The sequence below is a fragment of the Amphibalanus amphitrite genome, unplaced genomic scaffold (assembly GCF_019059575.1).
Source record: "Amphibalanus amphitrite isolate SeventyFive unplaced genomic scaffold, NRLGWU_Aamphi_draft 000257F_arrow, whole genome shotgun sequence".
Classification (NCBI taxonomy): domain Eukaryota; kingdom Metazoa; phylum Arthropoda; class Thecostraca; order Balanomorpha; family Balanidae; genus Amphibalanus; species Amphibalanus amphitrite.
The window spans coordinates 620,869-639,597 of NW_024881752.1; the positions used below are offsets into that span (position 1 = coordinate 620,869).

The window sequence follows — 18,729 nt, forward strand, 5'->3', positions numbered from 1 at the left end:
TCTTCGTCGTCCGAGAGACATCGAACGCGGGGTTAGCCGGCTGTTGCGTACCCCAATGGTCGTACTTTTCTCGTTTATGATACTTCCCCGCCGCTGTGACCCGCTGACCGCCTGACTCTGTCGCTGATTGGCTGGCCGTCCGACTCAGACAAGCCCTGCGGCACTCGGAGCGTCTGTCTGGTGTCGGTCGGCGATCAGTGACGTCCTGGGCTGTGCGGGGAGTAGTGGGGCCGTTCCGGGGCAGCAGCTACCGGCCTGAGACGGACGGTGGGCTGTGTGAAGAGGCTGGCAGTCATGGCACGCAACACAGGTTAGTGAACTGCGGTCGAGCTGGATAATGGGTGTGCTTATGTGTTTTGGAGATCGTGACTTGAAACATAGTTTATTTCAAATTAGAACCTTGTGGCAATACCTTTTCGGCTGCGCTTTCTTGTTCTGGTTAATGTCTGAACCACTTTGCTTTCTTTCTGAATCTGTAATCATGGGGTCAGTCTGGTATTGCTGATTGCTGTAATGTCCCACCGTCATTTACCGCCAAGTAACGCCGTTTCTCTGGCCACCGCAGCCGCCTGCACTGTGGCCCCCGCCTCTGCGATCCTGCTGTTACCGCTCCTGTCGTCGCTCGCCGCCGGTCAGGGCACGGGAGCAGCGTACCCCACGGAACGGACCCCTCTTCAACTCGAGGAGGAGAAAGCTGGACCAAAGCTGACCCCTGAGGAGGTGAGCTTAGCCTTAGGGTGGGGCTGAGGCTGACGTCGATATTTTGAGGTCTAATAGGTACGATGCATGCAGATGCCATGAAGTCTTTGCTGTATCACGCGATGTTGCTGTCGTGGCCGTGCTGGTTCCGTAGCTTGTTCGAGGCTTGTCCGATCCTTGTCCGTAATATCCTCGGCCGGAGGTCGTCTGTGACCGCCAGCCAGCCTGGTGGCGTATCCTCCCACCCTGACTCGCGTGTCCCTCTGTCAGCTGGAGGCGGCGCTGACTGCCGGTCTGGAGCGGTTTGAACGCAGCGCCGACGACTGGACCCTGCGCACCACTGAACACTGGCAGCACCACATCTCCGACGTGGTCGAGACGTTCCAGCGAGGTCAGACAGAACGAGAAGGTCGGAATTCTTTATCGACTTTTAGTGACGTTTTGACTATTTGACGCGTGGTGTATTTATCAATCGTGTGCTTTTAGATATTTACTGAAGTATAAGATGCATAAACAAATAATTTACACGGATGTGGTTTTAAGTATCAGCTGTAATTGCGTATGGAGTGTGCATTTATGTGCATACTTTGCTTATGTAGCTGCGATATAACGTGCTGTTGGTACGTTGACGCTATATCTTATAAATGTAAGTTGTTTCAGTCTAGTGTCTGCGTTGTGCAACTGACATCACTGCCATTCTGTCTGATGGGTCTAATGTCCCAGGTCATGAAGACCAGGGTCGGGAGCGGCGCCGTCGGGACTTTTCTGGCCTCCCAAAGGAGCTGTGGCACTCGTATAAATACGGCACCGGCGTGGGCAACAGGGAGGGTGAGTCTCCGGGTTATGACGGGGTGAGACTATGACGTTTGTATGGACGAGATAGGACTCTGGACTAGATGAAGGTGAAGGCTTAGTCGCTAATCGCTATGCACCGAGAGGGGCTTTCCGGTCTGTGCGATATATAACTATCAAACAATGCCGATAATTGACTGGTATGTGCAATTGAACTGCTTTGTAGCGGCAGTGTCAGCTGCTGTGTCGGTGCGAGCGTTTTGCCTGGTTAGCCGTTGCGGTGAGCGTTTAGTTCTCTGGCAAGGTCATTTCCAGTAGTGTCGAGTGTTGCTATGATCTGTTTTCAGAGCTGGCTTTACATGGCTTCTACCGCGGTCGGCAGCTGAAAGTTTCCGGACCGGCACTAGACGCCCCGCCCCAATGGCAGGTCAGGTCACTCTAGCGGCAGGTCAAAATCCATATTGGCTAGCTGTCAATAGACAAGATCGAAGGAAAACTAAGACCGAGATCTTCATTTAATGTTCCTGGGAATATTACTCATACCTTAGCTATCAATGCTATTCTCACTTGGCGATTTTAATGGCGCTTTAAAAAAATAAAGTTTTGCTTGTTGACGTGACGTTTGACTCCCGGCTTCTGTCTGTTCAGTGACTAGGGTAGTACTACCCACGTTATTTCGATGTCTCTGTGGCGTCCAACAGGTGGTCAGCCACCTAGGGGTGTTCTTCCTGTTCGGCCTGTACCCGTTCGCCGGCACGACCAGACTGCATATCGTGAGGACCGACTTCAGTGGGGACTTCCAGGAACACACCGGTATGAGCAGGGCGAACGCAGTTCCTACTCGCCTTACATCGGTGTCTTACTCGAGTCTAAATCGATGAGTTCAGCGTGTTGTGACCTGCAGGAACTGTTAATTGATCCAAAATAATTTCCCAACGTGGTACTGGCGTACCTATTAATTCATTTAACTATTTACCGAATGTATCAGTATATTAGTCACTGGCTACTGCGCTGTGATACCCTGAAACTGGCTCCGCGCTGTTCTAATCATTGTCACTCTCCGCCCCTTCTCCGTTTTCTAGTTAAGCTAACGGCGGCGGACCTGCGCGTCACTCCGTTTCTGCACCACATGCGGGCCAGTCAGGGCTCTCAGCTATTCGCGTTCGTCAAGCGCACCGCGCCTTCCGCCGGTCTGTACCCGGACGGGGCTGCGCAGGTCACAGAACAGGTGTTCTGTCTTCTCGTCAACCAAAGCACACTGGAAACGGTGAGAGCGGGGCTGGATGGATAACTGTAGGGCTGGGATGAGGGTTAGTTAAATCCTAAAGCTAGTGAAACGGTATGAATGATCACGAAACAATCATTCCGACCGCTCACTGCTCGCAACAAATGTCTCCCATCACGGTGACTTGTCTGAGTAATCAGCGTGATGTGGACTCACATCACTGACTTGGTGTGAATTTTATGTGAAGGGTGAGTGAATATCATCACTCAATGGGGCCATATGGTAAGCGCTTCCTACTCTGATCACCCCTCTCCTCTCTACCCCCATGTCTCCGCAGAGTGAGGTCTGCGCTCCAGTGACGCTTCCCACCGGCACCCCCACGGCCGAGATACTCGTGGATGTGCTGTACGACTCGTACACGGGCGCAGAGACCATCGCGCTCTTCCCCGTGCGCCAGACTCACGGGCTGGTGGTATACAGACTGAGTGACATTAAGTTCTCGGGTGACTACAACCTCGGGTGAGTCTGGCACTGATGGATGAAGGGACGGATCGATTGGTCGGGGTCTTGGCGACATTGAAAATGGCCTTTACCTACTAGAAGACAAACATTCTTAAAAGCCTGACGAAATCTGCAAAACCTGATACCGGAACTACGCAGCCATGCTGTTCGCGTGGGGCATTTTCATTCTGCCCTCTTGAACTTGTCGTGGTGGACTAGCGCTCGACCCATTAACTCTCCGTCTGCTGTCCGGTTCTCTGTCCAAATTGTCCATACTGACGCCTGTCTGTGTCCGGCTCCCTGTCCAAACTGTCTACACTGACGCCTGCCTGTCTGTGTCTGCATACCGTCAGGCTGCACTGTTCGATCCCGACCAATAGCTCCGTGTGGAAGGTGCGTCTGTTCTCCGTGGCCGACACCACCTATGTGGTGATTACCTACGGCGACGGACCGCTCGACCGCATGGTTCAGGTGTTCAGGTCAGTACGGACCGCATGTTTGACATGGATTTTAGGTCAGTATGGACGGTATGGTCCAGGTGTACAGGCCCGACGAACCGGGTGTTCCAAGAATGTGGTGTGGACGGAAACGTCCCAAGTGCTCGGGTCAATACGGAGCACATACTTTTTCACGAGGCACCCAGCAATAAGATGCCTTAGATTAATCATACCCGCGGCCGCTTCACAATGTCTTCTTCGATCACCTGCCAGTTGAAAGGTGGATGCCGTCATGTCCAGTGTCCCCTCAGCTAACGGTATGCTCTTGCGAACAGGCACGATTCGAACGTCTTCTCGTTGGTCCAAACCTTGGCGGTTACAAGCTTCGTCATTGACATCGAGGTGTTCAGTATCGGCTTTCAGCACTATCTGGCTCTGGGGCAGGTTCGTCAGTTATCATTCTGATGTTTTGAATGTTGATGGCGCAACGCGAATGCATTTTACCGAAGTGGTGAATGTTTCATACTTGTTCAGTCTGCTCTTACGCCGTGTGGTGTTCCGTTCCTTTCACGAAAGTGATGCAATTCTATGCTTCTGTACCTTCGTCAAGTTTGAGCTTATTTAGTAACTTTTTGGACCGTGTTATGTTCTTTGTTCTTTCCCACTAACCAGGAGAACCGGATGTCGCTGTACGTCTGGGACTACGCCGAGTTCCATCTGCTCCAGGACGAGCCATCGCCGCTCACCTACAGGTGGACCGTGCTGGCCGTCAAATCCTGCAGGTCGGTCACAGCGGTACCTGGGAACTACAGGGTGACACAAAAAAAACGGTCATCACCAAATTTCGAATACCTAACTTCGGAAGTTTTATTCAGATCATCACCAAACTTCGGCCACTTAAGGTCACACCTATGTAGCATACATCCACCAAGTTTCAATTCTTCACTACGATTACTTTTAGTACAGTGTGTGTTTTACTGACGCTCCACAATGTGCTCCATCCAGGTGAGCGCCACGGCGTTGCAGGGCGTAGGCACACTTGCATCCGGCGGGCAAAGTTGTCGATAACCCGATGGCTATGCACTTTACAGAGTGCAATGGCCTCTGGAGACAGTGCTCAGGGGGTGTGCTACCCCTGAAACATTATTCTTATCGGGTTATCGACAACTTTGCCCGCCGGATGCAGGTGTGCCTACGCCCTGCAGCGCCGGGGCGCTCACCTGGAGCACATTGTGGAGCGTCCGTAAAACACACACTGTACTAAAAGTATTCGTAATGAAGACTTGAAACTTGGTGGATGTCTGCTACATAGGTGTGACCTAAAGTGGCCGAAGTTTGGTGATAATCTGAATAAAACTTCCGAAGTTATTCGAAATTTGGTGATGACCGTTTTTTTTTGTGTCACCCTGTAGTATCACTCACATTCAATCACAGAACAGGTGCGCACTGTGTCTGTGTCGGTGTGTCTCAGCACAATTTTTGCTTCTTGGTTGTAGTGAAATGAAACGCTCGACACAAATCACCCACAATTGAAATACGTAAGTCTGCCGCCACGCTGTTGAGGATTTGCCGTGAGGTTTTCTGTGTCCTGTTTCAGACACGAGGTCATTCTGGCCAAGGTGTTCGAGGACTCCGGCACCGGGGTGGAGTTCTACAGACACAACGTGCGGACACAGCAGTTCGAGGCGGTCAGTGCAGCTGTGTGACATTCCCCACGCTGACTATAAATAGCTTTCCCCTGGCTCTCTAACTTTACTGGTGCTATGATTACATCAATCTACTGTGATATATTCCTAATATTGGTTTTCAAATATTTTACCCGTAGAATAATGCCCAATGTCGTTAATAATGTCCTAGGTGCAAGTCCAAAATGTTCGGTACCGATCTGCAACCGATCTGCAACAATGTTCGGCACCGATCTGCAACAATGTCGTCCATCACATCGTACGACGTCACTGTATCAGAGCATCTTCCTGTGTAACGTCTACGAGCATTATGCCCCTTCCGTTCCATGTCCCCTCTGTTCCCTGTACGAGCGTGACGTCACCTCCACCGCATGTCCCCTCTGTTCCCTCCTGTACGAGCGTGACGTCACCTCCACCGCAGGTCCCCTCTGTTCCCTGTACAAGCGTGACGTCACCTCTATCGCAGGTCCCCTCTGTTCCCTGTACGAGCGTGACGTCATCTCTACCGCAGGTCCCCTCTGTTCCCTGTACGAGCGGCGACAGTCACGGTGTAAACCTGGACTGTTTCCGGCGTCCGGACGATGTGCTGGACCTGATCGAGCTGATCGGCGTCACAACGGACGACGCCACCTACATCATCATACCGTCCAAGGTGCGGCCGATCGTGTGTGGAGGCTGGGGGATTGGATGGACTTTAGGACGTTTTCAGGGTGTTCGGGGTTCATGTATTGTATATAGCTGAATGATTGTACTGTTTTGTCGCCACATATTCACTTTCTCAGTGTGTGTTTCATATGCCGGCGTGTGCTGTGGTATATACCAAATGAATAATTTATATATGCTACCCTCGTAGTATCAAAGCTGGTATTGCTTGGTGCGTCGCGCTGCTTTGTTTCTTCTGTTGACTGAGCACCAACCAACTGAACCGTCGGCTATCTTGATCTACCACACTACCCTTGTCTTTGTGTTTGCCGTTCAGCTCAACCAGCTGGTGCTGGTGACTGAACGCCAAGTGACTGAACCATCTCTCTACCCTTCTAACCTAGTCTGTATTGTGCCGCTCGCCGTTCAGCTCAAGCAGCTGGTGCTGGTGACTGTGAACGCCACTGTGGACGTCGCTCCGGACCCGGTCCGACTGCAGAACGAACGGCTGCTGGACAGGAAGGCGAGGCTTCAGGTACGGCATTGGCTGAGCGGAGACTGAATACATTTTGGTGATGATTTATTGAAGCAAAGGTCTGATTATCTTGTTTCGATGTTTTCAGGAAGAGAAACGTTTCACCTAGACACGAGCAGCTTCTAGCTATACGGAAGCGTTTCCATTTTGATGTCATTTTAAGATATATACTAGCGATATCCAGCGAGATGTTTGTTTTGGATCTCCCTGCTGCGATGCTACTCCTCTATTGCTGTGGTTCTTGGTAGAACATCACGTTCCTTTACTATTTATCGCTCGCAGGCCAGGTTCGACTCGCTCCTAGAGAAGGAGAAGCGACTCGAGTCTGTGCTGAGTAGGAGCGTCATACCGGGGAGCGACCAGCAGATCACAGGAAACTGCAACTTTCTCAGCGTGGTCACGGGTAAGATACGCAGGGGTTGAAATAACAGCATGCATTATACTGCACTGTAACGATTGTTCGTGGGAATGATTATTGACGACACATTAGTTTGCTTAACCCTCGCATGTGTGCGGCGTTTGCCAGCTTCTAATGTGTAGGGGGGGGGGGGGGGGGTCGGTTGGACCCCCCCCTTGCCGTTTGGCCCCTGATCGAGCTAGAGCTTCGCGGAAAAAACGAGCGTGTTGCCCGTGACGAGAGGAAGCCGATGATACCCAATTTTAAGGTCCTAGGTCATTGGTTGACCTTCCAGGTCAGGTCAATGACCCAAAGTCAGGAAAATCGGGACCTGTTAGAAAGTCGTAAAGTGTGGCTGCTAAGGGGTTTTTCGGGACGCTGATCACGAATATCGTGTTAGTTCTGATCACAGATGATGTCTTTAAGCATTTAGACCAGGTCGGGTCAGGTCAGGTCAGGTCAACCAGTAGGGGTCGTGACGGGTATTCGTAGTACGTGTCAACCGCCTCTGACAGCTTCGTAACATGTTACGAAGTCACCAAAACTACTTCGTAAATGTTCAAATGGTTGCTAAATTCGAAATCAGCTCCAAAAACTAGCCTAGAAACATGTAAAACTCGAAAAAGTGAACCGAGGTCACCCGAGGTCACCAAAGGTCAATAACCTGACCTGACCTTCAGGTGACCTTGACACCCACCCTAATGCATGGGAGCAACAGCAAATCACATGTTTGAACGTTTGAAACCACGAAAAACTTGCAAACGCGCGGCTAATGCGAGCCGACATACGCTGAATCGCGATTCCGGCCAAACATGGTCTCGGAAAAGAGGTCACAGGTCAAAGGTCATTTGGGTCAGGGTCATGAAATTTTCAGGGTAGGTGTAAAATTGATCAATGTGAGGGTACTGAAAGTTTCGTCGCGATCGGCCGCTTTTTACGCGAGTTATTCGCGAAAAACCATGGGGGGGTCCATCCGACCCCCCCCTACACATGCGAGGGTTAATGCTTGTTAGTGATCGGTTTAAATGTCTGGTTAACTGATAGTCTACAATTGGAGGCCCTGGTAAATTAGTTTTTTTGTTTCTGGTTCGATGTATTGCCATCTTTTATCACATGCTCTGTTCTACGTGACTGTCTTTAAATGTGCTCTAACACCTCATACAGGAACATCTGATACGCTATGACCCATCTGACACCGTATACCTCCCCCCCCCCCCGTTCTCCAGCCAACACACTGGTCGCGCCGGACGTGGCGCTCCACCGAGTACACCTGCCTGGATACGCCGGTGACGCTCAGGGCTTGGTGGCGCCCCTGACCGAGCTCACGGACAAGGTGGCCGCTCTGGAGCTGGCACTCATCACCGCGGCCGACCGGGTGGCTGGTGGGTAGCGACGTGGTTCTGGGGAATAGCTGCGAGCGATGGAGTGGCATGGTGTACAAGACGATGTGAATAGGTTCTTTGGATAAAGGAAGAGCTTGGGTGAGAATGGACTCATTAATTATGGATGATGTAAGTGGCATACGTTTAGATTATAATGGCTCGCGATACAGCAAGTCTTTGTGCATCAAGTCATGCATAATGTCATTGTTGATGCTTTTACGTAAATTTTTATAAGTTTTTCCGTCAGGTGGCGAAAAAAATGACGATTTACGAATGTTGCTTTTTCCGTCCCATGCGCTTCGCCTTCCGAACCTGGCGGTCGCTGTCGTCACCGTCGTCCCCTCACCCTCAGACGTGGTCCACGCGGACGACACGTCCGTCCAGATCTCCGGTCAGAAGAGCGTGGTGGGCGGCGTGTTCATAGAGTCGCTGTCCGCCTCCGGACCGGTGCACATCAACACGGTGCGCGGCACCGACCTCAACAGCACACTCTCCAACATGGTCAGGTGAGGAGGACGGCTGGGAGTGGGGCTTCTCATGAGCAACCGGGCATGGGTGAGTCTGGCAAGGGTTGGACCTCGACTGTGACATCGAGGCCAAGTGATGTTAAAGTGGCCTGATTGGCCACCTGGTACTGTTCCGTTTATTTTCGTGATAACTTTTTGAATCATCTCCTATATGGGGCTTATTGAGACTGCTGTGGGTTCAGCATGGTCCTCCAGTTCCGAGAGACCACTCATCGTTTTGTTTACATCACTCATTATTTAATGTTTTTCATGACATCTAAACCGTTTAAGACGCTTTCGTCTCCCCAACATCTCTGCTCCTATCACCCCCCTCTGCCCCGCAGGGTGGACTCTGACCGTCTCATCTCCGGCACCAAGACCATCACCTCCTCCCTCACCGTGACCTCCGAACTCACCGCGGCGCTGCTCAACGACCGTCCAGTCTCCGACATTGTCACCGTGGACACCACGCAGGAGGTGACCGGTCCGCTGACGTACGCGGCCGGCGCGCTGAGCGCGGACTCGCTGTCAGTGGGTGGACTGGTTGGTGGTGTGGATACCCGCCGGCTGGCGACCTACAACGGCGGAGACACCCTGCCAGGTACGTGGACGGGGAGGGCGTATTGTGAGGACGGAGGGAATGTGTGCATGTAACTTTATAATTTTCGCAGTACTGTAGCTTTTGTGAATTTATACTGCGATTGGCAAGATCTGCTAAATGACCAGGTATCTATTTCTTAGTCTTAGCAGCAACTCGAAGTTAGGTCCAGTCTTTCCTATAAAATGGACATCGTTAATCGTTGCTGTTGCGAATTACTCTAAAGGCTAACTTTTAATGTGTTTAAATGTAGTAAATAGGTAGACCAAGCAAGCCGATGATTTCCCTCTTCGACGTGGTTACGTGTGTGCCGGCCTTAAACCCTCTGAATTCTCCTCCCCTTACCCACAGTGGCGGCGTCCATCGAGTACCTGGACGCCGACAGTCTGACTGTGGGCCTGATCAGCGGCCGACGCCCGGAGCAGGTGTTCTCGAACGTTCTACTCACCTCCGGCGGTACGTTCACCGACGCGGTGACGTTTGATGGTGACGTCACACTGGCGGATATCACAGTCAACGGTGAGGACGGTCAGCCAGGCGTACGGGTGCCAAAATATTATGATATTGTGGATAGTCGTCAGTTTGAAATACCAAACACATTGCTCGAATAATGCGCCCCAATGAAGTATCACTTGATACATTTACTGGCTATGGATTACCGAATCGTCGTTTTTTAATCCAGCTATGTGCGAAATATTGCCGTTGCTGCTGGTACGGCATGCGCCGCGAGCCGAGGCCGTCCGGTACAGTCTACCTAATCGGGAAGGCAGTGCGGAACAGTCTGCCAAAATTCAGGCGCTGACTGCTAGCGACATCTAGGGGAGGATATCGAAGTTAGGTGTTGTGCGGCACAGCATACCGATTCAGGCACTGACTGCTAGCGACATCTAGGGAAAATATTTTGAAACCTGATGCCCTGCGGTGCAGCATACCGCTCCAGGCGCTCACAACTCGTGACATCTAGTGGCAGGAATATTCGTTATGCTACCCGCGGGGAGGGATATGATTGCTAAAACTACAGCGAACCTTGAAAGGAACGTGATTTATTCCAGAATTGTGTACATATGACAGTGTTTGATCTTTTGAGTAAGTTTGCGGATTTTATGATGCACGTTTCATTACTGATTAGATTTCCTGGTCACAGGCACTTTGAACGGCGAAGACGTGGGGTTCCTCTCGTCAGTCATCTACACCGACTCCGCTCAGCAACTGGAGGCCCTGTGGCTCTCCTCTGCCGTCGTGGCCGGGTCTCTCGCGCCACAAACCGTCGACTCTAAACCGTTCCCCGGCGGACGTTACGTCACCAGAGGTGGATCTCACGTCATCTCCGGTCAGAAAACACTGAACAGAGTAGTAGCCTCCAGCGTGACGGCAGCGCAGGTGGACGGCGTGCCCGTGACGCAGCTCGTGACGCTCGACACAGAGCAGACGCTGACGTCACTCAGCGTGACGACAGGTCACGTGCTCGGTGACCTGACCGTGGGCGGTACGATAGACGGCGTCAGGGTCGCGCCGGGCTGGCTGGACCACCTCATCACAAACGTGACTGAAACTCTGGATGCGGACCTGGTATTCGCCGGAGGGGTGACACACCTAGGAAACCTCCATGCCGCCAGCATTAACGGCGGGTCTGCGGAGAAGGTGTTTGGGGGTTTGATCGTCCCTGAACCTGACCGTCCGGCGCTTGTGACCGGGAAAAAGCGGTTCACCGCAGCTGTGACGACCGATGAGGTGACGGTAGGCGGTGCAGTGAACGGTGCCGACCCGGCCAACTGGCTGTCTGTCTCTGGGGAGCAGCTGGTGGTCGGTCCTCTCACACTCGCCGGTCGCGGGTTCTTCGCCAGTCTGATGGTGGCAGGGAGGGTAGACGGGGTGGATATCACTGCACTCATACAGGAGGCCATCTACACAGACGCCGAGCACGAACAGCTACTGTACGGAGTGAAGGCGTTCACTGACCCCGCTACCATGTCTGCACTGCTAGTGGACGGTCCGATAAACTCAGTAGGTGCCGGAGAGGTGCTCTGGACCCGCGGTACGCAGACCATCACCGGATCTCACGCCTATCTGGGGCCAGTCCGCGCCGGAGGGCTGCATGCCTACGGGGACCTACTGGTACCGGACGGTGCGCGGGTGGGAGGACTGGACTTCTCCGAGCTGCCATCACACGCCGCCACGCTCGCCAACGATACCCACACGGAGAGACTGGTGTTTGACCGCGTCATTGTCCGAGGAGACGTGCTGACTGATCATCTGAATGGTGTGGATCTCCGTCATCTGACGACCGGTGTGCTGCGCCGCGGTGGAGGAACCATCACCGGGCGGTGGCGGTTTGAGTCACTGAGAGTAAACGGCTCTGTGACTACCGCGCAGGGAGCCGGGGGATACCACCTCGGTCAGCTCCGGCAGAGGGTGATCAGTGTTAGCCGGGGTGGCACGGTGCGGGCGCCCGTCTTCTTCGAGCGTCTCTCTGTGGAGGACGGCGGAGAGGTGCGAGGGAAGATTGTGCTTGGAGGAGTGCCCTGGGAAGAGGTGTTGGAGAATCTGGCCAGCAGAGATCGGCCCATCAACATCAACGGTGAGTGCTGGACTAAGGGAGGGGGGGGGGTAGTATTGGCTGGAATGTAAAACTGAGACCTTTACTGAAAGTGCGCAGTCACTCCAAAGTCAGTTTTTGTCGCATCTTCTATTTCTCTGACAACATCGGGAAATGATTAAGTGCCAAGTTTGGTGTCTACGTTTTGCCTTGAATGAGTCCCATGTTAGCATTTACTGGGCGATCATTGGATCAGCGATAGACATGCTGAAATAAATATCGAAAATGTCACTTATCGAAAGTTATTGCTGCCCCCTGAAACACCCCTCACATTTGCTCCACATCACGAACTTGCCTCCCCCGTCACCGCCAGCCTCCAAGACGTTCTCCGGCGGTCTACGCGTCATCGGCCAGCTTCGCTCTCCCTCACTGCCGCTCCAGAACCTTCTGCTGGTCAACGCTGACCAGATCATCACCGGGACCGCCTTCTTCCACTCTGACGTCACCATACACACCGGTCTGACCGTGCAGCAGCCAATCAACGGTCGGTATGACGTCACCAAGATCGAGGAGCTGTTCGTCACAGATACGGAGGAGTTCACCATCGATGGAAGTCTGGAGATTTGGGTAAGTTGGGTGGATAATTTGAAGAATGAATGAAATAGACGAAGCGGGGTAGGTACTACATTTTCTATGGGGTGTTTCTAGGGAGGGTTCTACACAAGCTATTCTACTTTGCTGTGTGGTGCTTCAATTGAGCCTGCAATTGCTCTGTCATTGGCTACTTTCAACAAAGGCGACTAACTCTGACACAACGCTGCCCCTCTCCTCAGGGCGATGTATCCATCTCCAGTCTGCGCCTATCTGGCCTCCTCGCCGGCCTGGATGCCACCACGATCCTCTCCGACGCCATACCGCTCTCCGAAGACGCCCACCTCACCGGTCACATCACCTTCGTCTCTCCTGCGCGCGCTACAACCCTACACCTGCTGGACGGTCTACTGAACGGCAGGCATCTAGTGGAGTTCCTATCCACCGTGAGACTGGTGAACGAAGAACAGGTGTTCAGGTATCCCATGACGGCAGTCGGTGTCACACTGGAGACGGCAGAGATGAGAAATCTGACGGTCGGAGGGTTCATCGGCGGCGTGAACTTCACTGATGTGCTGCAGGTGGGTGCCAATGAGTGATGAAAAACGTCTGTGACAACCGTGCGTGATCATATGAGCTGGCTTGGGAGAAGGGACGTTGGAATTGGGGGATGGATAGGGATGGGGTGCTCAGCAATAAACAGTAAGATGGATGGTTGGAGATGGGGATGGTTGCATTGTTAAATACGCTAGAACGCTCAGTTTGCTACATTTTGTGCCGCGACGCTCATGGAAAATCAATGAACTGTTGGGGGAATGCCTTTTTTGACACTCACGATGAACGGTATCATTCGGTTTACCGCTTACCTCATATTCTAGCTTCTACCCTACCCCACCTTTGGTTCCAGCGTCTGATTTACCTGGACGGCGACTACGCGTTCAGCGGGGTCTGGACGGTACCGGAGCTCTCAGTGGCCGGCGACCTCTCCGTGCTCTCCTTCAACGGTCAGAGTCCGGAGCGGCTGCTCCGCCTGGATGTAACCGAGACCATTGAACAGCTGGTGGTGACCGGGGATGTGGTGACGACCGGTGTTCGTAACGCCACGGAGGAGACCAGGCTGAACGGGTACAGCCTCTGGAGGGAGATCAACGACAGGTTCAGGGTGAGTGCGGTGGCGGGGCTATTGAACACATTGAGAAGGAAAATTATGGCACCAAGTTTTTGATAGCAGTGTTATTTTGTCTATTTACTGTCAAAATTGACATCTCAACGTGGAATGCTAGTTATTTTGATAATGTTGAGGAGACGGATCTCGAGCAAGTTCTTCGTATGTTCAATTCAGTTTAACATCATGCTGTTCTTCATTTGCTATTTTTCATATGATGTCTGGGCATTGGGCCGTGGTGTGGCTCTCTATACATACACAGCACGACAAAGCCGCCTTCTGCCTTCTCCCGCAGCTGTCTCACGGCACACCCCAGACGTTCATGGGGTCACTGACCTTCACCGGTCACGTGACAGTGAGAGGAGACGTGGAGCTGGGCGGCCGCCTGAACGGCTTCAACGTCTCCCAGATCGTAACGTTGGGCACCGATAACGACGTCCTAGGTAAGGGGAGGAGATGTCCGTAGTATTTGGGAGGGAAAGAGTAGATGGGCGACGAAAGTGAGGGATGAGGAATGTAGAACTGGAAGGATGAGGAGGAAATATAGAAATGGATATAAAAATAAAACAGATGGAACGTAAGAAGGAGCCGGATGAAGGATATTACGTCTCAGTTTTGAATTGCCTTTCGAAATGGGAAGCTTTTGATTTTTAGCGTAGGACTGTGACTGCTGCGGCTATGAAGTATGAAATATAATAACTTTCGTAAAACCGTTAGTTGTTGTTGTGTTGTTCTGTGCCCATTTCTTTCCTGGCATGAAAGGTTTTCCTTCTCTCTTTTGACGCTCCCTCTCCTCCCCAGCCAATCTGCAGTTTACCGGTCCGGTGACGGCCGACCGAGTGGTGGTACGGGGTCTGGTGGACGGCGTCAACGTAACCCAGTGCGCCGCCACGGCCGTGTACCCTGACGGCAACCACACCCTGTACGGAGATTACGCCGTCACCACGGTGAGTGCGGGTGGACTGTGGATCCTACTGCTGAGGCGATGGAGTTGGGGGAATAGTGGAGTTTGGCTCGGTTGGTGTAGGTGATGGTGCGTCGAAGGAACTTTGCTAGCAGATGTTCCCAAGGCGATGACGTTCCATCTTTTTTCAGTAGATGTTCTCTTAATTTCTGGTTACAGAGGTTTCGGTGTGCCGGCCCCCAATCGATTTTCCCGGTCTGGGTGTCGCCGGTTTGGCTTCATGCTCGATTCGATTATATAACACCCCTAGTACTTATCATGTTGTGATGTGAGCGTCCTATCCGACCGATGATCATTCTACAGGTTCTGCTGGACGGGTTCAACGGCGAGGGACCCATCGACGTGAACCGTGTCCGGACTGAGGTCAGCGTTCTGCTGGAGCAGTGTGCCGTCCAGCGGAACGATTTCAACGTGAGTGGCACCGGGATATTGTGCCGGACCGATGCATGTGGCTAGGTGCTAGGTAGGTATATGCCAGCTCAGAAGCACTGAAATTCGCAAGGAAGACGTCGTCTGAATGCAGTGCTCCGTTCACCGCAGGGAGTGAAAACGGATAATTTGTGGACCTAATGACGCGACATTGTGTGTATGTTGATCTGCGGTCGTTATTCCTAGTTCTGCAGACGGACAATGAAGTTATATTGCCCTACAGCACAATACAACACACAATTCACGTTCCGAATATCGTCGAGTAAGCAGTGAGCACGATTGTGCCGACTGTATCGTGCGGCACAGCATCGTTAAGGCGTTTGACGCCACCGCCATCTATTGGCTGGGACATGAAGCATAGGTAAACTGGGCAGCGCTACCGTATCAGTTGCTCTCTGCTGTAGTGTTGTGTGCGCCTTGGTCAGTTGTTTTTCATGTTTATCAGCTAGCGTGTTCTGATCATCTTTCAAAAAATGCTGTTCCCATAGATCCCCCGTTTCATTTCTAGTTGCCCACGTGCTTTATTACGTAGTGGTAGAACGACTGAGCTTAGCTGAGCGAACTTTGTTACTTTAACAATATCCATGCCATTTTGTGTCGCCCTGATGCCTTTCCTCTCCTCAGTATGTTTTCGTTTCGTTTCTCGGCAGGATTTCTTCCGTTCCCAATGTCTGGCGATGCGGGGTCTGTACGGCGATATGCGCTCCACGTACTACGCGGTGCGCTACTTTGACGAGCTGCAGGAGCTGACCTGGCCGGACCTGGGCACCATCATCAGCACACTCGTGCTGGAGGTGAGGGCGAGCTATCGCGAATGACGAATAACATACCTTTATTCAGCATATGCATATGATCCCCGAGGCCAATGACACAACAATATGATAACGTGACTGTATACGATCATTAATGAAGGGGTGGGTGGTAGCACCAATAGGCGGTGGTCACGCTTGTCCTCCCCGTTACTAACGCCACCACAAAAAACTAGGCAAGCAGGAAGGATGATGCCTACGTCATTGAAGTCTAGCAGTTCTACCATAAATAGTAAGAATGAGGTTGTTCTACGCGCACACCTGACTCCCAAACGCCCCACCTGCTACCCCTCAGGACGACTACAGCAGCGAGCCGGCCGTGCTCGTCACCTACACCCGTCTCGGCAGCGGCTGTCCCGAGTCGCGCCTGCTGCGGTTCCGATCCGACACCGGTCTCCTCCAGCCCGCCAGCGTGCCCCACAACTGCGGTGCGGTGAGACAGTGGATTCACCTGAGACCGGGCGGTCGCCTTCTGCTGGTGTCTGCGGCGGAGCGGCCGCCGCCCCAGTGCGCCGCGCCGCTCTCCGCTGTGTGGCGCTGGAGCAACGGTCGAGTGCAGGTGAGGGTGAGGCGGGTGTCGTGGTGGAGGATGGATTGGTACGGGTAGGTGATATATCTATTATCTATACAGGAGGGATGGACAGATTCGGTTGAGAGACGGACGAGTACGGATGAGAAATGAACTGGTCTAGGCAAAGAGTGAAACAGGCTGTTTTGTGTGGCGAGCTAGAGGTCCAGCTATTTCATGGTGGCGTCTGTACCCCACCCCGTGACTGACGTTCGACTGATTGTCACCCCCCCCCCCCCACACACACCCATCAGCTGTGAAAGAAGGGAGTGACTCGACCATACCTCTACTGTACACCATCTACACATCACCTGTACCGCATCCCTCTCTCGCCCACAGCCGTTGCAGAATCTAAACATAGCCGCCAGCCAGGCGTTCTACACGGCTCCGCGGCCGGGCGCCCCGGCTCAGCTGCGGCTTCTCGATCCTGTCGGTGGAGAGCTGCACCAGCTCAGCTTCAACCCGTCCGACGGCAGCTTCGTGGCGCACCCGCCACAGCCTACCAATGCCGGTAAGACACGATGCTGGATTGTGAGGCTGAGATCAGGGCTGTGCTTTTTTCAGGAACATTGTGGATTAAATGTCTTAATTTATGATGATTATCCTTTGGTCCACTGTTGGTAGAATAATCTAGAGGTCAGCGACATTTTCATCACTAGTGATCGCAACTTCACGTGTTGTGGAACAATCGTCAAATAGAAGTGCTCGCCCCTCACCGCCCAGGAAACTGCTTCAATTGACCCCTCTCTCTCCCGCAGATTTGCTAGCCGTGCACTCCCTGCCAGACGGCTCGCTACTCGTCCTCTCTGGCGAGGGTACTACAGTGGTGGCCCGCCGTCAGTCTCCCGCACACACCCACCACGGCCACCACGAGCAGACGCTGGGGGCACTGACGGCCACAGCCCTGTTCACCTTCAGTCGCCGCGGACAGACCATGTTCGCGGTGGGAGACGGCGGATGGAGCTCGCTGGTCAACAGCCCGCAGGGCGTCAAGGCGAGTGGGAACTGGAGAGACTGGAATAAAATATATTGAAAGGAGCATGAATGAATGAATGAATGAATGAATAAATAAATGAATGAATGAATGAATGAATGAATGAATGAATGAACACATGAATGAATGGACCTAACAGGGCTCCCATTGTGGTTGTAATTCGATAGATTGAACTGGATAGTTACGCCTATTCTCTGCTGAGTGATATCACCTGACCTGAGCCTGTTTCCCGCTTCCTCCAGGTGTTTGAGTATTTCGGCAACGGCACCCACCGGTGTGTACCGGCCCAGCACCTGGCCGCCGTCAGCCCGGCCGACCTGACCCTACTCTCAGTCGGCAGTCTGCCCGACCTCCTACTGACCGTGGTCGAACGCGACTGCGGACTGCGGCTCTTCGTCGATAAAGGCGAGTAGAGAGGTGAAGAGGGCGTGACTGGAATATTTATCGTCTGGGAGAAGTTTGAGGGTTGTAAAGTTATCTTGGTGGGAACGGGATACAAAACACATCGACATGGTTGCTTGGAGGGAAATGCTAGGGAAGATTGAGCATGGAGCATCATGGAACATTAACGATTATTGTATTGCAATTAGTTCGCATCCGCCTCACTCGCGTTCGTGTAGTCCACTGCGCTCTCTGACACTTCCCCGCTCGCCGACAGGAGAGGCCGGTTTCGTCGAGTTCCAGCGCGTGGCTGTACCGGGCGCCGAGGCCGTCTCCGTGCTGTACCCCCAGTCGGACTCTCCGCCCCACCTACTGGTCTCCGCTGGCCGGCGGCTGGTGCTCCTCGCTGCTCGAATGACGGGAGCTCACGTGACCCCGCTCAGTGTCGACTGTTCGCCGCGCCTGCTGCCCCTAAGGAACGGAGAGGGAGAGGGGCGGAGCGAGGAGAGGAGGGTAGAGGGACGGAGCGAGGAGAGGAGGGTAGAGGGAGAGGGACGGAGCGAGGAGAGGAGGGTAGAGGGAGGGGGAGCGCAGTGACAGCGGTAGAATGAAGCGCTCGCTCGCCCACCTGGCTGTGTGATTAGCGATAGATTGTTGTCATTAACTTGTTGAGCGCTGGGTAAACGGCGATGGATCTGCCGACGTTGTTATTGCATTGTTGAAGTTTGAAACGCGTGAGCGAATCTGTTATACGGAACCAGTGATCTGCAGAGAATGGCTGGTAATGATCTCTTTACTTAGGCAGTTGTAGTGCTATGTCAACGTACCTAGACATTTCTGCAAGTATTTATGCTATTTATTCGTAAAATATACAACACTCGTCATTCATATAC

General features: G+C 52.8%; 1 protein-coding gene across 2 annotated transcripts; it reads left to right on the forward strand.

The window, feature by feature from the left end:
- The first annotated feature begins 169 nt into the window (after positions 1-169).
- LOC122386609 lies at positions 170-18,724 on the forward strand. Of its 2 annotated transcripts, none has more exons than XM_043375950.1 (32): positions 170-310; positions 566-720; positions 970-1,108; positions 1,423-1,527; positions 1,839-1,918; positions 2,193-2,304; positions 2,574-2,758; positions 3,054-3,235; positions 3,571-3,696; positions 3,990-4,098; positions 4,327-4,436; positions 5,252-5,342; positions 5,851-5,991; positions 6,412-6,516; positions 6,799-6,919; positions 8,140-8,295; positions 8,648-8,801; positions 9,146-9,402; positions 9,751-9,918; positions 10,544-11,977; positions 12,309-12,562; positions 12,769-13,107; positions 13,434-13,688; positions 13,987-14,134; positions 14,493-14,638; positions 14,959-15,066; positions 15,735-15,878; positions 16,189-16,452; positions 16,801-16,972; positions 17,220-17,455; positions 17,698-17,860; positions 18,114-18,724. In XM_043375950.1, exons 1-32 carry the CDS (start codon positions 295-297, stop codon positions 18,431-18,433), a joined length of 6,495 nt encoding a protein of 2,164 aa, XP_043231885.1. In that variant the 5' UTR covers positions 170-294; the 3' UTR covers positions 18,434-18,724. The 2 variants fall into 2 exon arrangements, with proteins under 2 accessions (XP_043231885.1, XP_043231886.1); XM_043375951.1 differs by having other exon boundaries at positions 970-1,090.
- The last annotated feature ends 5 nt before the right edge of the window (positions 18,725-18,729 follow it).

Bases quoted from the DNA above. Each gene is read 5' to 3' on its own strand.
- LOC122386609 (XM_043375950.1), top strand. The intron at 13,108-13,433 runs GTGGGTGCCAAT...CTTTGGTTCCAG, and splicing joins ACTTCACTGATGTGCTGCAG to CGTCTGATTTACCTGGACGG. The intron at 14,135-14,492 runs GTAAGGGGAGGA...TCTCCTCCCCAG, and splicing joins CACCGATAACGACGTCCTAG to CCAATCTGCAGTTTACCGGT.